Source organism: Tachysurus fulvidraco, chromosome 23 (assembly GCF_022655615.1).
Source record: "Tachysurus fulvidraco isolate hzauxx_2018 chromosome 23, HZAU_PFXX_2.0, whole genome shotgun sequence".
NCBI classification, from domain to species: Eukaryota; Metazoa; Chordata; class Actinopteri; order Siluriformes; family Bagridae; genus Tachysurus; species Tachysurus fulvidraco.
Window position 1 is genome coordinate 12,026,871 of NC_062540.1, and position 22,075 is coordinate 12,048,945.

Here is a 22,075-nt window from a genome sequence, read left to right on the forward strand (position 1 = left end):
TTTTCATTTAAATTTTAATTCAACGTCTAACACTAATTAACTATGAACCGAGTAAAAGTACAAACCCACATACATAAACAAAAATCACACATGACTGCTATAGCGTGAATGATCACATCCCCTGTTCTTTATTACAGAATGGAAGAAAATTCAGAATAGATGTTAAATGCTGTACAATTTAATTTTCGTTTCGGACAGTGTATTATTAACAAACGACAAAACAATTGTTCCTATATCATTAGCCCATGTAGACGTCCCCATTTCTGATCTAAGTATTAATATAGTGTATTAGGCAAGCATGTTGTCTGCTATGATGTATTTGTAGGAGCCAATGTTGTAAATGCATTTTGGGCTGTCACCAGGTGGGGGCAGTGTGTGCACAGAGGGGTTAAAAACAGGTGTTTCTTACAGGTAGCGGAAGTTGACTTGGTTGAAGGGGACAGTTTTTTTTTTTTTTTTACCACACAGAAACTATAAGAGCAACACACTGGATATCAACTTTCTTTCTTCAAGGATTGTACATATATGCTTGCATTATGTTCAATAAAGTAGATAAGTTAAAATCTACTACGAAGGTCTTTTGGTGTGCGTAAAGCGTGCGCGTTTTATCCAAGCCATCAGCAGCTATAGGAGCTGCTGGAACAAAAGTAAAAACTAGTTCCCGTTGGATCACTGAGCGGCGCTCGCTTTGTTCAAGTTCTCAACGTGGAAACAGGACGGATGACAATTAAGGAAGGCTGGTGGGTGCTGCTTAATATGTTTAAAGGCTTCATGCAATGAAATTTGAAGTTTGAACCAAACAGAGACATTCTGTGCTGCTGATTCCTTCTGGTGGTGTTGTTGCTCATGGATAAAAAGGAGAAATCAGACTCTGAAATGGCTACTGGTATTGATGGTGGAAAGATTGTTACTGAAGAGGTTGCAAATGATGACGTTACTGCTGTTGATGAAAAAGAGTCACAAAACAGAGTGAGAAAAATGACTGCAAAGTGGGTTGCTCTGCTCTTTGAAAGTTTGCAGACAACTAGAAAACAGAAGTTAAGTCAAATAAATAAAACCAAACAAAAGGTGAATGATCTAATTTCTCTCAAAATCGCAAGTGAAACTATACCAGATGTGGAAAAGCAAATGAAGAGGTTTGATAAATATTGTAAAGAGGCTGAACACAATTCAATTGTTGAAATGCCTATGTCTCCGAATGAGTCTGACAAGCAGAAGGAATGGTTTAATGCCAAAATGGCTGAAAATCTGCATTTTTCCAAAGATATCAGTGAATGGGTGTCTGATACTGGAAAATCATTGAATGTGGATAAAATCTGTGACACCTCATCTACAACAAGCAGTGAAATAGGACCTGATGATAGTATTTCAAATGTATCCACAAAACAATCCCATCACAGCAAAGCATCGAAAGGTTCAACTACTACTTCAAGTACAACTTCTTCTGCACGAATAAAGGCTGTGGCAGAAAAGGCTGCATTATTACAACATAGTGCTGCTATGGAGAAGAGACATGTCTTGGTGGAGGAAGAAAAGCTTCACATTTCAAAGTGAAAGACTAAAAAGACAAAAGAAACAACTCCTAATGAATGCAAAAATAGCAGCCAGTGATGCAAAGTTTTAAGAACCAGTGATGTTGGAATTGGAAAAAAAGGCATCGTCCAATGATTTAAAATGTAAAAAATCACACTCATTGAATCACAATTTGCAAGTAGAGCTGCCTGGGAATTCTACTCAAACTGCAATGCAATGTTTAACTATACAACAAGTTGCAGGCACACAGGATGGTACAACTGCTGTTCAAAGTAATCCAGTCTCTAATTCTCAATCACAGATTCATTCTTCACAATCTTATTCTCAAACTGGACAAGATATTTTGTATAACATTATGCAGCAGCAAGCAAATATAACAGCTCAGCTTGTTCATTGGGGGGATGTGGCATCTGCTTTACCTCCTCGAGTAATTCCAATTTTCGATGGAGATCCATTACAATTTGCTGCCTTTATTCAAGCCTTTGAGCATGGAATTGAAAGAAAGACCACAGATGCACAGGATTGTTTGTACTATTTAGAACAGTACACTAGAGGACAACCGAGAGAGTTGGTCAGAAGCTGCCAGCATATGCCGGCACAACAAGGGTTCAGCAAAGCCAAAAATTTGTTGAAGGAACATTTTTGTCATGAGTTAAAAATCACTGCAGCCTACATGGAAAAGGCTTTGGATTGGACTACAATAAAACTTGATGACATTAAAGGGCTGCAAGCATATGCTTTGTTTCTGAGAGGGTATTGCAATGTGATGGTAAACTTGCAGTATATGGATGAGATTAATGTTTCATCGAACCTTAAGAACATCATGATGAAACTGCCTTACCGACTCAGGGAAAAATGGAGTCATAGTCTGCAAGTTACAAGAACAGAATGGCTGTAGGGTCAAGTTTACAGACATGGTGGATTTTATTGAACATCAGATAAAGATTCTCACGGATCCTCTCTTTGGAGATATTAAAGATACACAACCAAACATGTCCTATAAAGTCAAATCTGTACCTTACAGTGGTAGAGGGTGAAGTTCAGCTACAGTGGCTAAGATTTTCAGCCTAAAGTACATCCATCACAGCATAGTTCTTCATCTTGCTGCTATGCATGCAAAGAAAATCATGTTTTTGAAAAAGCCCTCTAATTCAGAAAATGACTCACAGACAAAGGATTTAATTTTTGAAGAATCATGGAATTTGCTTTGCCTGTTTAAATTTGGACATCTTAGCAAAGATTGTACAAGTCGGCATATTTGTGGTGTGTGTAGTCAGAAGCATCTTATTATATTGCACATCTCAGCTAAGAGTAAACCCTTTGAGGAGAAACAATTGAGTAATGCTCTTGTTACTTTGTAGACCTATGCTCATACTGGAGCCAGAGAACAAGATTGTTCATTGTCCACTGTGCCAGTTCAGGTCAGGTCTAAGTTTGGAGACTTTACAGTAACAACATATGCTTTCTTGGATCCAGGGAGTAGAGCCACTTTTGGTACTGAAGGGCTTATACGGAAGCTGAAGATGACTAGGACAAGAAGGTGCATATTGCTTCGAACAATGGGACATGAAAATGTGGTAAACACATCTGTGCTCACTGGACTGGAGCATCTGTGCTCCCTTCATATTTATATATATGGTATACTATTTTGTTATACTATTTTGTTATGCTACTTACAGTAGTTTGAGGTGAAAGACATTGCTACTGCCTAACTGCAAAGCAAGACCTTGACAAGGCCAAGCTTTGAAAGCCTTTTGCAGATTCTAAGGGAGCTTTGAATAATAACGGAATGTGCTGATATTAACCCCAGGTGCAAGTCAGACTACAGAGGATTTCACTCCAGTCCCTCCACTGACACATCTTCTGTTTACTTGTAGAAGCTGTTTGGAAGAGATCTGACAGATGAAGCTGTTTGGATGCTGGGCAAGTATAATCAGGTTCCCATTCATCCGCACCTCCTGCATGTTGTACATGATGTAGTGTGTGTCATTGCCCTTGTAGAACATTTCATCCGTCAGGATGGTTATGTTGTTATTCTGCTTGGAAAAACAAAATACAATTATTTTCTTTTTTTGGGCAAAAGCTTGGTTGTCTGATTCTTTGAATTTTTTCAACCCTTGGACATGATGGAAAAATACAATTCAGTGAATAACCATAATAGTGTAGCAAATACTTTTCACAGCACCACTACTATGTAGTCTTAACATTTTTTTCGGGTTATAAATTGCAGTATAAAATTTAGTATTAAATTATATTATAAGAATGGTGAATAATTGTGCAAGGGACTGTACATCATCTGTGAAGTACTTTATGCTTCAAGGAATAAAAAATAACAGTGTGCTGTGTCAATTTGATCAAGGATATTTTTAAGGCTCATTTTTATTTATTTATATATATATATATTTTTATATATTTATATTAATATTACACCTTGGGATTGCTTATTAGGTATTTACACCATAGATTCTTTTGAAACTAGTAAATAATATTCATGACAAGAAAACAGATATATTATAAATATTAAATATTCTAACTATTACAAAGATTTTATTACTGCCAAGTGCTGATTAGGCATGATTATGTATGTTTAAGTAATGAATAATGAATTCAGTGCCAGATATTACAGGGCCTTCATCACCTGCATTATCCACTGTTTCATAGTCTGGGGCTGCAATGACTTTTTCCTTGGATGAGGCCAACCAAAAATTTAAGAGTAAAGAAAGAAGTTAAGAAGAAGGAAAAATAAAGATTGGTTTATATATAAAAAACTATGCTCTTCATTCATTCATTCTCTACCGCTTATCGTAACTTCTCGGGTCACGGGGAGCCTGTGCCTATCTCAGGCATCGAGGTAGGATACACCCTGGACGGAGTGCCAACCCATTGCAGGGCACACACACACTACGGACAATTTTCCAGAGATGCCAATCAACCTACCATGCATGTCTTTGGACTGTGGGAGGAAACCGGAGTACCCGGATGAAACCCCCGAGGCACGGGGAGAACATGCAAACTCCACACACACAAGGCGGAGGCGGGAATCGAACCCCCAACACTGGAGGTGTGAGGCGAATGTGCTAACCACTAAGCCACAGTGCCACGCTATGCTCTTTAATGTTTGTTAAATGTGCCCTTTTCAGTTTCCAGTTCAGTTCCAGTTTGTTGAATTTTGTGCAACGAAATGTTTGTCCCAGCATGGACATGGGTTGCACTGTTGTCTCCTGCATACCATTGCTTAGATATTTGAAATCTGGTATGTTGCACTTTTATTTCAGAATTTTCTTGTGTATAAATTGAGGAAATGGTTCAATGATATAAAATACTTCATTAAAAAAATTTTTTTCTAAAGGTAAAATCTGCAAGTAAATTTTCACAAACATGCTAGCACATAGTCAGCATGCACTGTTGAAAAGTTCCTGACCCAGATTTAGTTAGAGTATATTGGGCTTTTTACCTTTTTTTCTTTACCTCCAAGAAAATGCTATCTTCTTACTGCAACTCCTCTAAATCCACTTTCAGAAAACCATTCTCTTGAAGATCCATTTGATCATTTTGTGCTGCTACACATAACATCCATGGTAGAAGCAGAAAGGAGAATAATAACATCCATAGGTCCATTTTCTACAATTCAGAAGTAGTATTGAGCGAGACCATAAGTGTTTAGATCTTTCTTCACCAAGATCCTTTAAAGTCACTTTGTAAAAATGTATATGTATTTAAATTGTACACTGTAAGTTTTGCATTGTTTAAAGTGATCTAGTTTCTGTGATATGTGATACATCGGAAGGTATAACAACGATGTGAAACATTCATGATGTCACACCATTATTTTTTTTATACTGTTTGACTTGTATCAGCATGCTATTGATGCCTAAATATGAGCTGTAGGTTCCTAATATGAGTACATACAGCCTTTTAACAGACGTTCTTTTCCAGAGCAACTTACATTTTATACAAATGAGAAATTAAGGGTTAAAGTGGTAGCTTGCTGGACCTGGGATTTACAACCTGGAATTTTCAACCTTCCAGTTAGCAATCCAACACTTTAACCACTAAGCTACTATATTCCAGTGTGCTGATGTTGAATGATGACCCCTTACACTGCCAGGGCATTCATTATCAAATTTCACTTGAGATAAAGTACTGGAATGACCTTTAAAAAGGTGACATTGTGGGAACTGGTAAGAGTGAAGCTGACAAAAGTATATTAAGCAATGTAATGTAGCCCAATTTGTAACATACCAACTAGCCAAGCTTAACCCCAGTTCACTATTAACAATGTTAAAATGATTGAGCAACTGTACATATTTGTGTCACATCCCCTGAATACGATATTTGACTACTGGAATTGCTACAAAAAAACACAAACACTTTTAATTCATGAGTAGTTTTATATACAGTATTGTTAGCAAAAAATGGTAGCATTCACATTAAAATAACGTGGAAAATTCCTCATCATATTGAAGAACTCAGAAGAATTGATTGTTCAGGGCATGGATTTCCCTTACAGCTGACTTCTTGAATGTTTGCAGTGTTGTAAGATATGGCAGGTGATCAGGACGCATAAAGAACACAACTGGATCCATTTTCACCAATGCGATACGACACTTCATTCGGGTCCACCCAGAGTGTTAGCTCACATGGAAGCAGGGAAAAGATTTCCTCCTGTGTAATGCCAACGGCCCAGGCAGCTTTGCCTATCAAAGGGTCCATTTTGTGGTTGATGCGCAAGCATCTGTAGCCTGACCCTCTGCAAGGGTCTTGGGGGAACCAGTGTTGCTCGTAGTAATCTGAAAGAAAAAAGGTAAAGCAAGATAAGAAAGGATCCTCAATACTATTTTCACCACCCACAAGCAGCCTACAAGCACTACTCACTCTACTACCACCCAGGTCTAGAATCAGGTACTAGACTAAGTGAATTATGGCTGTAGTATTGATCAAGTTTTAAAAAAACTATAGTTTTAGTTATACCAAGATGTACTTGTATATGCAAGACCTACAGCAGATTCAAAATTCCCGCTTTGTTCTGTTTTGGTTTAAATTTGTTTCCCTTTCAGAGCAGGCACAATGTAGAATTTTAGAAAGCCCAGTAACCATAACTAATTTTATAGTATAAAAGTATAACTCAATGTAATTATCTAGTCAATACATGTCTGATTAAACTATCTGTAGAAATGTGAATGACTAGAAGGAAAATACAGGCTGTAATGAATATTGAAACTCCTCGTACCAAGTAGCGTCTTCTGCAGGGAAAAGTTTAAGTGATTAAGTTGATCTTCAGTAAGAAGGCCAGTCATTCTGACCAGACTGCTAACAAAATTAGCAGCTGTAGAGACTTCTGTTCTCATGTTTGCCGAACAGCAACACCTGTAAAAAGACCGATGGATTAGAAAGGCGACGGATTAAAGCCACAGTAGGGAAATACGTCTTTTACTGTTCGGGATGAAAAAGTTACCTGATGAAATATATAATATACAAAGAAGGATTTAAAGAGGCTTATATCCAAATAATCTGTGATTACAGTGTAATTGTCAGCTCTGACATTGAAGCAAGTGCTGACAAATTTCCTGCTCTTTCTAATTTAAACTCTCTGGCTGTCACAAAGGTTCCATCCGAATACGCTGAAACGTCATCAAAGTCATTCAAGTGACGTCACACAGTGTTTTCATTTAAATTGAAATGAACGCATCTAACACTAATTAACTATGAACCGAGTAAAAGTACAAAACCACATACGTAAACAAAAATTACACATGACTGCTATAGCGTGAATGATCACATCCCCTGTTCTTTATTACAGACTGGAAGAAAATTCAGAATAGATGTTAAATGCTGTACAATTTAATTTTCGTTTCGGACAGTGTATTATTAACAAACGACAAAACAATTGTTCCTATATCATTAGCCCATGTAGACGTCCCCATTTCTGATCTAAGTATTAATATAGTGTATTAGGCAAGCATGTTGTCTGCTATGATGTATTATTTGACGTCTCTATCGAGACAAATAAATGATTTACTGCTTCCAAGAAGACTTACAACACTCCAAACTGTGCAAAAAGTGAATTACTATACATCTATTTCATTGTTTGTTATGTGACCAAACTCAATAACGAGAGGAAAAGGGAAAATGCTATTGATAACAGTTATCAACTAAATTTAGTGTTTTATTCCTCAAATATGCAGTCAGCTTTTAACTAATCATGTAGCAAAATAATAATTCATAAATTCAGTCTAGATAATAATTCTACAAATGATTTGCCGTATGTGCAACATCACAATGCTGAATGCATGCATATCGGTATTTTTACAAAATATATTAAATTCCTGTGTCAAATTAGACGTCTCTTTCATTCTTTTCCTGTCCTTAACTTTTGCTGTCTTTTCTTATTAGCACTTGACCATATAAAATGAAAGGTTATGTCTAACAAAGCACAAATGTGCATTTTGTACACTTTTTGCGCACTTAACCTATAAACCTCAGCAACCTTGGAAGAATTTTGTTGGGACCTGTTTTGTTTCCAGCATTCCCAGCATAGGATGTAGAGATGCACCACAACCCTTACCTGAATAAATTGGTTGTGGTGCATCCCAGCATAGGATATAGAGATGCAGCACAACCCTTACCTGAATAAATTGGTTTCTCAAGATGAGTTAATGACAAAAGTGTAAATGTACATCTCAAAATTGTACTTTTGATTGTTGGACCAAAAGAGTCTGGCAAATTGTACAGAGCAACAGGCTGCAATTAGTAACCTGATTAAAAAATATACCTATATAATATACTTATGTACCTAATTGCACACTTAAATTATGAACCTCAGCATCTTCATAGTAAAAGAACCTAGAAAGGATTTTTTTGTGGGGAACAATAAGCGCATTATTTAATACCCTTCATGCTCTCACTCACTCATTTTCTACCGCTTTATCCGAACTACCTCGGGTCACGGGGAGCCTGTGCCTATCTCAGGAGTCATCGGGCATCAAGGTAGGATACACCCTGGACGGAGTGCCAACCCATCGCAGGGCACATCCTTCATGCTTAATAGCTTTATGTATTTAATATCCAAGCAAATTTGCTCCACATTTGGTTTTAACCCTCAAATGGTATATGTATCATATTTGATACATGAGATTCTGAGACCTCTGGAACACCTGCATTATCAATACTTTCCTCAAAAACTTGTTGAAGACAATCTTAGACTTGTCTTCTGCCCCCTAGTGGACTTACCCAAGCCCTGCAGTCTTTTCCAATACGGCTGCCTTCATGGACTTACTTGCTAGTTTTTTGCAGGGACATCTTTGCTCATTTTGAAAAAGGTATGGTAAAAATAGCATATATGCTAATACTGAATTTTTAATATGAATTTATACATTATTGAATAATAATAATAATATTAATAATAATAATAATAATAATAATAATAATAATAATAATAATAATATGAATGTCATCATAAAATGGTGTTGAATATATGTGTATCAAATATGATACAGCAGGTATCGGAGACCAGGGACAGTTGTAACAGGGGACGGTTGCAACACCTTGAATTCCTCCAAGCAGAAACAACCTAGTGTGATGACACTCACTGTGCACATGCTCAGTTAGTCTCCCTCCAATTTTGCCATAAAAGGAGAAACATTTGAATCTAACTGACGGAGTTATCTACAAAAGATTTTTTTGAGGTAAAAAAAAATCACTTTTCTTTCTGATGTACTTTTTTGGATGATGTTATAGGATCAAATGTCTATGAATTCAAACAAGCATTATTAGAATCACTATTTTGTAAGCTAAAAATATAAGTGGCTAATAAGTGTCAAACTAGCAGTCAAGCTAGCTCACATGAGATAAAATCATGGTTGATGATACTGGGACGGTTGTAACGTCCCATTATGGACAACCATACCTGCCACCTTTCTGTGGAGGGGATTGATTTTTGCAAGAGCCATGGCATCGTCCTCCTCTCATTCCCCCCACACTGTTCCCATAAGATGCAGCCCTTGGATTGCAGTGTACTGTATATTGGCTACCGAAGAGTCTGGTATTCAACTGCTGTGACGGCTGGATGAAAGCTCATCCAGGAGCCACAATGTCTATTTATGATCTGCCAGGCATTGTGAAGAGTGCCCTTCCCTGTGCTGCATCACTGGCAAATATTCAGGCAGGGTTTGCATGCACTGGAATTTGGCATTTTAATACTGTAGGAATATTTTCACTGACAGTGACTTTGCACCATCCCTAGTCACAGACCGCCCAATGCCAGCAGTGACACCAGAGGTTCCATCTTCCTCTACAACTCCATCACCCAATGTGGCAACGGTGGCATCCTCCATGCCACTTAGAGCATCATCCCCTGTAACACCATGTTTTTTGTCCAAGCCTGAGCCTGAGCCATCATCCTCTGCTATGGACACAACTTTTTCACCTGTGTCCATCCGTCCACACCCAAAAGCTGGCCCAAGAAAGCAGACAACAAAGGGCAGGAAAAGAAGGGAAAACACTGTCCTTACAGATACAAAAAGTGACGTGACATACGGCTAAGTATGGTGACCCATACTCAGAATTCGTTCTCTGCATTTGACCCATCCAAAGTGCACGCACACAGCAGTGAACACACACCCGGAGCAGTGGGCAGCCATTTATGCTGCGGCGCACGGGGAGCAGTTGGGGGGTTCGGTGCCTTGCTCAAGGGCACCTCAGTCGTGGCCATCCCGAGACTCGAACCAGCAACCTTAGGATTACGAGTCAGACTCTCTAACCATTAGGCCATGACTTGCCCCTGGGGGTTGAGAAAAGCAGGTCTGCAGCTAAAAGAAAAATAAATTTCAGCAATAACAAAAAATCCAAACCGAAGGAGTAGAAAACTCAGGACTCATCTGATGATGAAAATGAATTCTGCATTGTGTGCTTGGAAAACTTCTCCAGGTCAAGGGAGGTCTGGCTCCAGTGCTGGTCCTGTAAAGCCTGGGAACACAAGGACTGCACAGATGGAAGGGATTTTTACACTTGCCACAACTGTGACTCAGATTAGGCCTACCTTTCATGTTTAAACTTTTTTGAGGTGTTCTACCCAAAAATTATTTTCTTGCTTTATAATTTGACAGTTTCGTCCTCTTTTTTTCACATTTGTGTGAAAAAAAAAGGTAATCATTACTTAACATGTAATGAATAGTCACAATAACATGACTGATAAATAATATTTTCTATTTTGAGTATATGATTGATTCATCATGTATATTTTAGACATGTTACAACCGTCCCTGACATGCATTACAACCGTCCCTGTACATTGGGGCGGTTGTAACAGTGGAGAGACTGTATTAAAATCAGTTTTGCAACCTGTACATATTTCATAAAACCACTTAAATACATTGTTTCAGCAGTTGACAGATTGAAGTTTATAATATAACAAATTGGTAATTCCAATAAAAATGGTTTTGATGTATTGCTAAAATGGCAAAATGTGTTACAGCTGTCCCTGGTGTCCCCTACATAAGGTAATTTACCTCAGTCATCATTGTATTTAATTTAATTTTCATTTCTTTTTTTTTTGTTAGGAAATTTACAATGTTGTGGTCAGTAAATTGTCATAAATGCCTGATTTTTTATATCAGATATGATACAATAAAAATCACATTTATAATTTTATGTATTTTTGTATAAAGAACCAGTAAAAAAAAATCATCTTAGTTTTCCCCAGTATTTATTAACCAGGACTGATAAAATGTTTCTTGTTTTTTCTTCAGAAGATGTCTGCAGGAGAAAGTGCTCTGAGAGGGAAGACTAACAGAAAATTGAGAATGGGATAATAGTACTTCCCGAATTAGACCCAAAATAAACATTTTTCACTTCTGCAAATATGTTCATTTAAGCTAAGTGAATACCAGAGAAAAATGAGATGTAATGAGATGTAAGTCCTTTGCCAAGTAGATTTAAATTTTAACATTGAATGTTTATGTAAAATGTACAACTGTCCCCAAATCAGGGTTACAGACATAGAAAAACCAAAGAAGAATTTTTTTATTTCAACATGTATTTATTAACAATTCAAAGATCTGATTATTAGAGCAATGATTAGAGCATCTCAGTTGTAATGATAATTTTTACAATGTCACATTTTTAAGACATTTTTACAAATCCATGAAATGAACATTTTGTCTTTACAAGCATTGTGTATTTCTAATTTTTACTTGTGCTATTTTTTTAAAGAAAAAAAATTTGTTACACAGAAAAATATCTGATGAAGAAGCAAAACTTGGCTAGTGGAAATAAAAGATCTTGTGTTCACCAGGACATTACTATTATATCAGGACTCTAATTGATACGAACACTGAAATTTCATACACCACATGCTTTTAAAATATTGTCTGATTTACATATATATATATTAGATATATATATATATACACACACACACACACACACACACACACACACACACACACACACACACACACACACGCCACAAATGGTATACTATTTTGTTATACTACCAGGTAAAAGACATTGCTACTGCCTAACTGCAAAGCAAGACCTTGACAAGGACTTTTGCAGATACGGGAGCTTTGAATAATAACGGAATGTTGTGATATTAGCCCCAGGTGTAAGTCAGTCAGCCTACAGAGAATTTCACTACAGTCCCTCCACTGACACATCCTCTGCTTACTTGTAGAAGGCGTTTGGAAGAGATCTGACAGATGAAGCTGTTTGGATGCTGGGCAAGTATAATCAGGTTCCCATCCAGTCGCACCTCCTGCATGTTGTACCTGATGTAGTGTGTGTCATTGCCCTTGTAGAAAGTTTCATCTGTCAGGATTGTTTTGTTGTTATTCTGCATGGAGAAACAAAATACAATTATTTTCTTTTTGGGCAAAAGCTTGGTTGTCTGATTCTTTGTATTTTTTTCAACCCATGGACATGATAGAAAAATACAATTCAGTGAATAACCATAATAGTATTACAAATACTTTTCACAGCACCACTTAGTATAACAGTATAAAATTTAGTATTAAATTATATTATAAGAATGGTGAATAATTGTGCATGGGACTGTACATCATCTGTCAAGTACTTTACATTAAAAAATAACAGTGTGCTGTGTCAATTTGATCAAGGATATTTTTAAGGCTCATTTAGATTTTTTATTTATTTATTTATTTATTTTTTTCCCACTGTCACCTTGGAATTGCTTATTAGATACCACCATAGATTCTTTTGAAACTACCGAATAATATTCATGACAAGAAAACAGGTATATTAAAAATATTAAATATTACAGTATAACTATTACAAAGATTATATTACTGCCAAGTGCTGACTAGGCATGATTATGTACTGTATGTTTAAATAATGAATAATGAAAAGACATGAAGATGCACAACATGCAGGCTCTCTGGAAGTGGTGGAATGGCCTCCAATTCTTTGTCACAAATTAGGTAAAGGTATGGCATCTTTTTGAGTTTCTGGAATTAAAAATACTTATGTTACAAATTAAAACAACATCAAATAGATGATCTTGGCATGTGAAATACTGGCACACATTATGATGCATTCAATACCTTTAAAATTGTTGATCTGATGCCATTTTGGGTCTATTGCGATTTTAATTTAGTTAGCTGGTTCCCAGCCAGTGTTAGTTCCTCCAGTTGGTCCAGTTTACAGAACTCGAGAAATCCTCTATTTCCGAAATTAGATTGCCGGTCCGAACAATCTTTTAAATGTGCCTATAATAAAAACACATAGAAAACACATTAAAAAAACGTTGGGTTACTTAACGTAATCCCCGGTTCTTTGATAACAGAGTGAGGTGTTTCACTATGGGAATCGCTTTGGGCGTGACCAACTATGGAAGCTCTTATGACACCATGTCTGTTTTTGAATGACAGGTCGACCTGCGACCAGACTCCGCCCTGTCTTTATCAGCCAGGTCGACCCGTGTCTACGTCATTAACGAGATTTCTTCCCGTCCAAATGCAAGGAGGGAAGTGCTGGTGAAACACCTCACTCTGTTATCAAAGAACCGGGGATTACGTTAAGTAACCCAACGTTCTTTTTCTAACTTCGCTCGGTGTTTCACTATGGTAGATATAGACAGCTCCCGGATTGCACCCACATTACTGTTTCCAAACGGGTACAGTAGTCCCGGCACCCAGCACTGTATGTGCTAAGGACGATTCCGCAACGTCTAGCCTATAGAATCGCACAAACTCGCCGCCGAGCAAATGTCCAGAACGGAAACCCCTCTGAGTAAAGCCCACGACTTGGCCATACCCCTAGTGGAGTGGGCTCTCAACCCCTCAGGGGGCTGAAGACCCCTGCAACCATAAGCCACAGATATCGCCTCCACAATCCAGTGGGATAGCCGCTGTCGAGATAACGGCTTTCCTGTGTGAGGAGTAGCCCAGGACACAAACAGCTGTTCACAAGTTCTGAAACCGGCTGTCCTGTCCACATACGCATGAAGAGCCCGCACCGGGCATAATGTATGAAGTCTCCGCTCCACCGGAGAAGAAAACGGTGGAGGCTGAAAAGCCGCCAGTTTGGTAGACGGACACCTATATGTCGACTCCAAAACCTTGGGCACAAAAGCAGGGTTAGGACGAAAAGTGACTTTAGTGAGCCCCGGAGTGAATTGTAAGCAAGACGGGCTAACCGACAAAGCATGTAAATCACTCACACGCTTGGCTGTCACCAAAGCCAGGAGCAGTGCCATCTTAAGAGAGGGATACTTAAGACTCACTGCCTCTATCGGCTCGAAAGGATGTCGAGACAAGCCTTCTAAGACGATGGTCAAATCCCACAAAGGAACCAACCGCCTAGACACCGGCCGTAAGCGACGCGCCCCTTTCATAAAACGACTTATTAAAGGGTGCTGGCCTGCCGACTTGTTACCAAAACCTACATGGCAGGCTGAAATAGCTACCAGGTACACCTTAATGGTGGAGAAAGCCTTCCTTTTATCAAGCAGATCCTGGAGGAAGCATAATATATCCCTAACAGAGCACTGAAAAGGGATAATCACTCTCCACCCACACCATTCTTCAAACACACGCCATTTATTGCTATAAAGAGCGCGGGTAGAGGAAGCTCTCGCACTCTGTATAGTATGTATAACTGACGAGGGCAAGCCAGCCGCATTCAGATTCCACGTCTCAGCAGATTCTCACTGCTCCCTCACTCTGGCTAAAGTGGGGGAGATTAAGCTCAGAGGGGGAAATGCATACAGAAGCACGTCCGGCCACCGATGGGCCAGAGCATCCACACCCAAAAGTGCATTTTCGTCCACTAGAGAGAAATACAGAGGGCAATGAGCGTTTTCTTGCGAGGCGAAGAGATCGACGGCAGCCTGACCATACCTCTGCCACACCTGGCTCACCACCTGAGGATGGAGTTTCCACTCCCCGTAAAGGGGATTTCCCCTGGACAGTACGTCTGCCCCTCTGTTCAAGATCTCCGGAACGTGAGTCGCCCGGAGAGACAGAAGCTGTGTGTCGCTCCACATGATCAGCTTTGTCGCCAACCGATGCAGCCGAAGGGAGCGTGTGCCCCCCTGACGGTTGATTTAAGCAACCACTGTGGTGTTGTCTGTTTTCACTAAAACATGCCGACCACTGAGGAAACTCAGAAAATGTTTCAGTGCCAGCCACACCGCCAATAGCTTCAAATAATTTATATGTTTGTGCATCAGCTGTCGCGGCCACGCGCCGTTCACAGCCCTGCCCATTAGGGTTGCTCCCCAACCCTTTAAGGACGCGTCCGTTGTCATAGTTACTCTCGATGACACCGCCCCCAAGGGAATCCCTGATCTGAGCGTCACAGGGGCTTTCCAGTGTCTGAGCGCTTCAACGCACGCATGATTGACTCTCACCGGTCGGCTGAGATGCCGGCGAGAGCACAGACGCAAGCGCGCGATCCAGCGCTGAAAATCCCTCATTTTGAGTAGCCCCAAACGCACCACCGCGACCACCGAAGCCATAAGCCCCAGCATTCGTAAGCACAGCTTGTACGGGACCACTCGTCCCCTCTGAAAACGAGCGAGACATTGTGTGAAAGACGCTACTCTCTCCTCCGTCAATGTGACGTGATACGACAGGGAGTCCAAGTTGAGCCCTAAATACTCTGTATGTTGAGAGGGCACCAGCCGGCTCTTCATCATATTTATCCTGAAACCCAGGTTTCTGAGGTGATTCAGGACAATTTCTGCATCTTTTATGGCTTGCCCCCTTGACGACGAGCATATCAGATAATCGTCTATGTAAGACAATATCCTTATGCCCTTGTCCCTCAACGGGAACAGGGCTGCCTCCACACATTTGGTAAAAACCCTCGGAGCTAACAACAGCCCGAATGGTATAGTTTGAAATTCGTATGCTGTGCCCTGGTATGCAAACCTGAGGAATTTCCTGTGAGAGGGATAAATATCTATGTGAAAATACGCGTCCGCCAGATCTATCGTCACAAACCAATCGCCCGGACAAATCGATCGACACAGCACCTTGTGTGTCAGCATCTTGAATGAATACTTTCTGAGGTGCCTGTTTAATACACGTAGATCCAAAATGGGATGGAGGGCTGCGCCGCCCTTCTTTGGAACTACGAAATAACGGGAATAGAAGCCCTGACGGCTCTCCCCCCGTGTACCACTCTGATTGCCTGCTTGTGCAGGAGGGTTTCGATTTCGGCCGTCAACACACGAGCCGATTCTCCCTCGGCCACCGACATGATCAGCCCGTTGAAACAAGGCGGTTTCATGGCAAATTGGAGCCTGTATCCCCGTGAAACTGTTGCTAAAACCCACGGGTGAACCACGCATGCGGACCAGCTGGCTACGCGGGGCGAGAGAAGGCCCCCGTACACTTCCGCCCTGCCATCGTCGCGCAGTGATGACGTCATCACATGCGCCGAGCGGGCTCCCACTGACGGGGAAGTGAGCACTGCCTCCAGCGGTGGGACTGGGGGAGCGCCTTTCATGTCTTTGCATTTTCCGAGATTTTTTAAACATATCGCCCTCGGCTGTTTGCCTGGCTGCAATAGTGCAACATTTATTGTCATGTGTCTTGAACTTGGGGAGCATATCGCCCTCAGCCCGTGGCTTGGCTGCAATAATGCATGTTTTAATGTCAATTCCCCTGTGTATGTGAGTGCTTGGTGACACTGCACATGACTCTGACCTCCCTCTCTTCGCTGAACTGGAGGAGAGCGAACATAATGAGCCCCTAACAAACTCAGAACAGAAGGGCTGAACTCCCGCCTTCTTCTCTTTGCCGGCGGAGAGAGAAGGACCGGGGAAAAACTGTGCTTCAGGTCGCACGCTTCTTCTTCCTTTCCTCGGGGTGGGGCGGACGGTTCCTAGCCGCCGCGGCCGCAAAAGAATGCTTTCCCCAAGGTCCGGAGCCATCCAGACGCGGTCGCTGACCGACCTGTCCACTGTGAGCAGGTCTCACAGCTCTCACGGTCATCGGCCTCCCTCTCGATGCTGCGGCTGCTGCGAAGCCCTGCCGCGTCGGCTGAGAAGGTTGTCGCGCCGCCTGCTTGCATGGCAAACAGAGGTGAAAAGCCTCATCCTCCTGTTTCCTGAGGGTGCTGGTTTCTCTCATTTTCTCGAGAGCGGGCCCGAATAAGCCCTTAGTCGGGTCGTAAGGGGCATCCATCACCTCCGCCTTCTGAGTGTAGCCCAGGCCTGACAGGTTTAACCACAGCGCTCTCTCACCTGACACGGCCAGGCCCATGACGTGGCCGCAGCCCTGAACCGCACCGCGTGAGGAGCGCAAAATCAGGTCGTTCACAACACAGATTTCGTCCCAGAGTGCCGGGTTCGGTACACCTGAGTCCAACTGCCGCCCCATCTCCTCCAAAATCTCCGCTTGATATGCCGACAGTAAAGTCACAGCATTCAGCGAACATACGGACTGCCCGCGTACTTGTGCATCCTCTGTCGCAGCGGTCAAACGGTCCGTCTTGCTCGGTAGTGAAAACTGCGATGAGGAGGAAACAGATGGTCGATTCGGGTGGAGGTGATATGCCACCGAAGGCTCCACTGCTGGGGGTCTAGCCAACCCCAGCTCCTCCATGCCCTGAATCTCCAACATCGAGTGTCCCTTGGTGGGGAGCTTACTCTTAAAGGGGCTAGACCAATATCGAGACAGCTCTTTCATGCACGCAGGCACGGCAGGCAAGAGCTGTCTCGCTGCCGAATGGGTCGGCGACAGCCTTTTCCCATCATAGAGGTCTCTCACGGCACCCTCAGCAGCTTTGCGGCTGGCCAGGCCAGGCCCAGCTTCCTCGTGGCCCGTTTGCACACTTCGTGCAGGCTGCTGTCAGCAGGGGGTGCCGAATCGGTCGCGCTAGGCGGTCTAGACTGTTGAACTGGGAAGGGGGAATTGTCTTCCTCCTCTTCGTCGTCCATGCCTAGATCGAGGAGGTCAGAGTTAGCATCGCCATCTGCGTCCTCGTCCCCCAGTTCATCATCCACATGCATGAGCAGGCCATCGAACTGCGGAGGCATGTCCGGGGACTCGGCTTCTATCATGTCCGTCCAGCTCTTGCTAGCTCATGGCGGATGGGCCATATCTGTCGAGGCAGCTTCAGACAGGCAAGGGTCCTGCTGGTTAGTCACCGACACTTTCAGCTTCCTTTCCAAGATTTTCACCGGCAATGACGCACAGTGAGCGCATGTCTGCGGGTCCGCTAGCGACGTCTGAGCGTGCTTCGGGCCCATACACACAATGCACATAGGATGAGGGTCCCTGCCCGAGATGGTAGCTCCACATGATGATGGACACGGACGGGATACAGCCTCCCTAGTCTTCGACTCATGCCCTTTGGCGGGGGTAATTGCCGTCGACATAGCGCAGTCCAAAGACTCGTCACAACACATGAGAACAGCCTATTAGCCTATTAGACTTTGGATTAAAATCTCCAGCAGGTCCGCCTTGAGGTGTAGACCGAAGCAAATTAGATGCTCCCTACCGCTGTAACTAAACACGCAGCAGGAGGTAAGAATAGCTCGCCATGACGCGGATGCTATTCCAGATGTAGGGTTGTCACTCACCGCAATCCCTCTACTGATGTCACGTTCGGCAACGGAGTCTAATAACGGCCCGTCTAATGAACAGTTAAGCGAGATCGGCAAGTCGGGATGCGCTGAGAGAGCTTGCTGCAGTCTCCCACGGGAAGAAAGCGCGAATGAAGTAGACAGGGGTCGACCTGGCTGATAAAGACTGTGGCGGAGACTGGTCGCAGGTCGACCTGTCTGTCAAAGACAGACGTGGTGTGATAAGAGCTTCCGTAGTTGGTCACGCCCAAAGCGATTCCCATTGTGAAACACCAAGCAAAGTTAGAAAAAGAACTCAAATTATTGTTTAACGTAAAATATCATATATTAAAATATGCTTTTTTTTTTTTACAAAGTTCTGTCAGAGTGGCGCAGTGACTAATTGCAGAACATAAGAAGTGAATGAAACATCTGACTTTATGCTTTAAGAAGCATGCTTTAATAGGTCAAAACTTTTTCATTTGCAAGAGCTGTGTGCTGGCTTCAGATGTTGCCTTTAAGATAGTATCATTCATTATTCTGAGTACACTAATTCAGGGCCAGATATTACAGGGCCTTCATCACCTGCATTATCACTGTGTCATAGTCTGGGGCTGCAATGACCTTTTCCTTGGATGAGGGCCAAACAAACATTTAAGAGTAAAGAAAGAAGAAGGAAAAATAAAGATTGGTTTATATAATGTACTGTGTTCTTTAATGCTTGTTAAATGTGTCCTTTCCAATTTCCAGTTCAGTTCCGGTTTGTTGAATTGCTTGTGCAACAGCATGGACGTGGCATGGACATGGGTTGCACTGTTGTCTCCTGCATACCATTGCTTAGATATTTGAAAAAGTTATGGTAAAAATAGCATATATTTATTGCTAGGTTACATACATTGAAGCAACTAATAATAAATTGATATTTGTACAGAATGTTATCGTAATGTTGAATATATGTGTATCAAATATGATACAGCAAGTGTATTGCATTTCATAATTCATCTTAATATCACCCAAAACATCATCAGATTCTCACACTCCTAAGTACTAAAAGTAAACAGAATGAATGCAATCAATCAAAAGTTATTATACTATATTTAAAAAATATATTTTTTAAAAAATTAAATAAAAAATAATATCTTTTAAGGAATAAAAAATAAAAGTGCGCTGTATCAATTTGTACATGGATATTGCTAAGGCTTATTTAGATTTTTTTATTTATTTTTTTGCCACTGTAAACTTGGGATTGCTTATTAGGTATTTACACCCTAGAATTTTTTGAAACTACTGAATAATATTCATGACCAGAAAACAGATGTACATATATTATAAATATTAACTATTATAACTATTACAATATTACGGCCAAGTGCTGACTAGGCATGATTATATATGTTTAAGTAATGAATAATGAAAAGACATGGAGCTGCACAACATGCAGGCACTCTGGAAGTCGTGGAATGGCCTCCAATTCTTTGTCAAAAAAAAGTAAAGGTATGAAATTTCTGGAATTAAAAATACTTATTTTACAAATTAAAACAACATCAAATAGATAATCTTGTCATGTGAAATACTGGCACACGAATGATGATCCCTTAGACTGCCAGGGCATTCATTATCAAATTTCACTTCAATTAAGGGTTAAAGTGGTAGCTTGCTGGATATGGGATACGAATTTACAACCTTCTGATTGGTAATCCAACACCTTAACCACTAAGCTACTACATTTCAGTGTGCTGATGTTGAATGATGACCCCTTACACTGCCAGGGCATTCATTATCAAATTTCACTTGCGATAAACTAATGACCTTTAAAAAGGTGACAGAGTGGGAACTAGTAAGAGTGAAGCTGACAAAAGTATATTAAGGAGTGTAATGTAGCCCAATTTGTAACATACCAAGTAGTCAGGCTTAACCCCAATTCACTATTAACAATGTTAAAATGATTGAGCAACTGTACATATTTGTGTCACATCTCCTGAATAAGATATTTGACTACTGGAATTGCTACAAAAAAAAGAAAACACCAACGCTTTAATTCATGAGAAGTTTTAAAAACAGTATTATTAACAAAAAAATGGTTGTTTTTTTCATTAGAATAACGTGGAAAATACTTCATCATATTGAAGAACTCTGAAGAATTGATTGTTCAGGGCATAGATTTCCCTTACAGCTGGCTTCTTGAATGTTTGCAGTGTTGTAAGATATGGCAGGTGATCAGGACGCATAAAGAACACAACTGGATCCATTTTCACCAATCCGATATGACACTTCATTCGGGTCCACCCACAGTGTTAGCTCACATGGAAGCAGGGAAAAGATTTCCTCCTGTGTAATGCCAACGGCCCTGGCAGCTTTGCCTATCAAAGGGTCCATTTTGTGGTTGATGCGCAAGCATCTGTAGCCTGACCCTCTGCAAGGGTCTTTGGGAAACCAGTGTTGCTCGTAGTACTCTTTAAGAAAGGTAAAGCAAGATAAGAAAGGATCCTCAATACTATTTTCTATTTTCTGTCATGCTGCCTTCACCACCCACAAGCAGCTTACAAGCACTACTTACTCTACTACCACCCAGGTCTAGAATCAGGTACTAGACTAAGTGAATTATGGCTGTAGTATTGATCAAATTTTTAAAAACCTATAGTTTTAGTTATACCAAGATGTACTTGTATATGCAAGGCCTACAGCAGATTAAAAATTCCCGCTTTGTTCTGTTTTGGTTTAAATTTGTTTCCCTTTCAGAGCAGGCACAATGTAGAATTTTAGAAAGCCCAGTAACTATAACTAATTTTATAGTATAAAAGTATAATTCAATGTATTTATCTAGTCAATATATGTCTGATAAAACTATCTGTAGAAATGTGAATGACTAGAAGGAAAAAACAGGCTGTAATGAATATTGAAACTCCTCGTACCAAGTAGCGTCTTCTGCAGGGAAAAGTTTAAGTGATTAAGTTGATCTTCAGTAAGAAGGCCAGTCATCCTGACCAGACTGCTAACAAAATTAGCAGCTGTAGAGACTTCTGTTCTCATGTTTGCCGAACAGCAACACCTGTAAAAAGACCGATGGATTAGAAAGGCGACGGATTAAAGCCACAGTAGGGAAATACGTCTTTTACTGTTCGGGATGAAAAAGTTACCTGATGAAATATATAATATACAAAGAAGGATTTGAAGCGACTTATATCCAAATAATCTGTGATTACAGTGTAATTGTCAGCTCTGACATTGAAGCAAGTGCGGACAGATTTCCTGCTCTTTCTAATTTAAACTCTCTGGCTGTCACAAAGGTTCCATCCGAATACGCTGAAACGTCATCAAAGTCATTCAAGTGACGTCACACAGTGTTTTCATTTAAATTGAAATGAACGCATCTAACACTAATTAACTATGAACCGAGTGTATAAACCCACATACGTAAACAAAAATCACACATGACTGCTATAGCGTGAATGATCACATCCACTGTTCTTTATTACAGTTTCGGACAGTGTATTATTAACAAACGACAAA

The 22,075-nt window shown here is 40.8% G+C and overlaps 1 protein-coding gene, 2 long non-coding RNA genes and 1 pseudogene across 3 annotated transcripts; 1 reads left to right on the forward strand and 3 right to left on the reverse strand.

The window, feature by feature from the left end:
• The first annotated feature begins 122 nt into the window (after positions 1-122).
• Positions 123-3,887, forward strand: LOC113658078. The gene is made up of 2 exons (XR_003444315.2): positions 123-3,171; positions 3,411-3,887. It is a non-coding gene; the product is annotated as an uncharacterized LOC113658078 (long non-coding RNA).
• Positions 3,888-5,957: 2,070 nt separating this feature from the next.
• Positions 5,958-7,379, reverse strand: LOC113658326 (protein BTG1-like). Its single transcript, XM_047807578.1, has 3 exons — positions 6,989-7,379; positions 6,764-6,900; positions 5,958-6,323 (listed from the first exon to the last, which is right to left on the reverse strand). Exons 2-3 carry the CDS (start codon positions 6,879-6,881, stop codon positions 6,088-6,090), a joined length of 354 nt encoding a protein of 117 aa, XP_047663534.1. The 5' UTR covers positions 6,882-6,900; positions 6,989-7,379; the 3' UTR covers positions 5,958-6,087.
• Positions 7,380-10,398: 3,019 nt separating this feature from the next.
• On the reverse strand, positions 10,399-14,695 carry LOC113658291 (annotated as a pseudogene).
• Positions 14,696-20,659: 5,964 nt separating this feature from the next.
• Positions 20,660-21,859, reverse strand: LOC113658087. Its single transcript, XR_003444316.2, has 3 exons — positions 21,703-21,859; positions 21,478-21,614; positions 20,660-21,018 (listed from the first exon to the last, which is right to left on the reverse strand). It is a non-coding gene; the product is annotated as an uncharacterized LOC113658087 (long non-coding RNA).
• Positions 21,860-22,075: the final 216 nt, after the last annotated feature.

Coding starts and splice junctions, on each gene's coding strand:
- LOC113658326 (XM_047807578.1), bottom strand. CDS start 6,881: ATGAGAACAGAAGTCTCTACAGCTGCTAATTTTGTTAGCAGTCTGGTC. Junction 6,324..6,763: donor CCTGCAGAAGACGCTACTTG/GTACGAGGAGTT, acceptor TTTTTCTTTCAG/ATTACTACGAGCAACACTGG.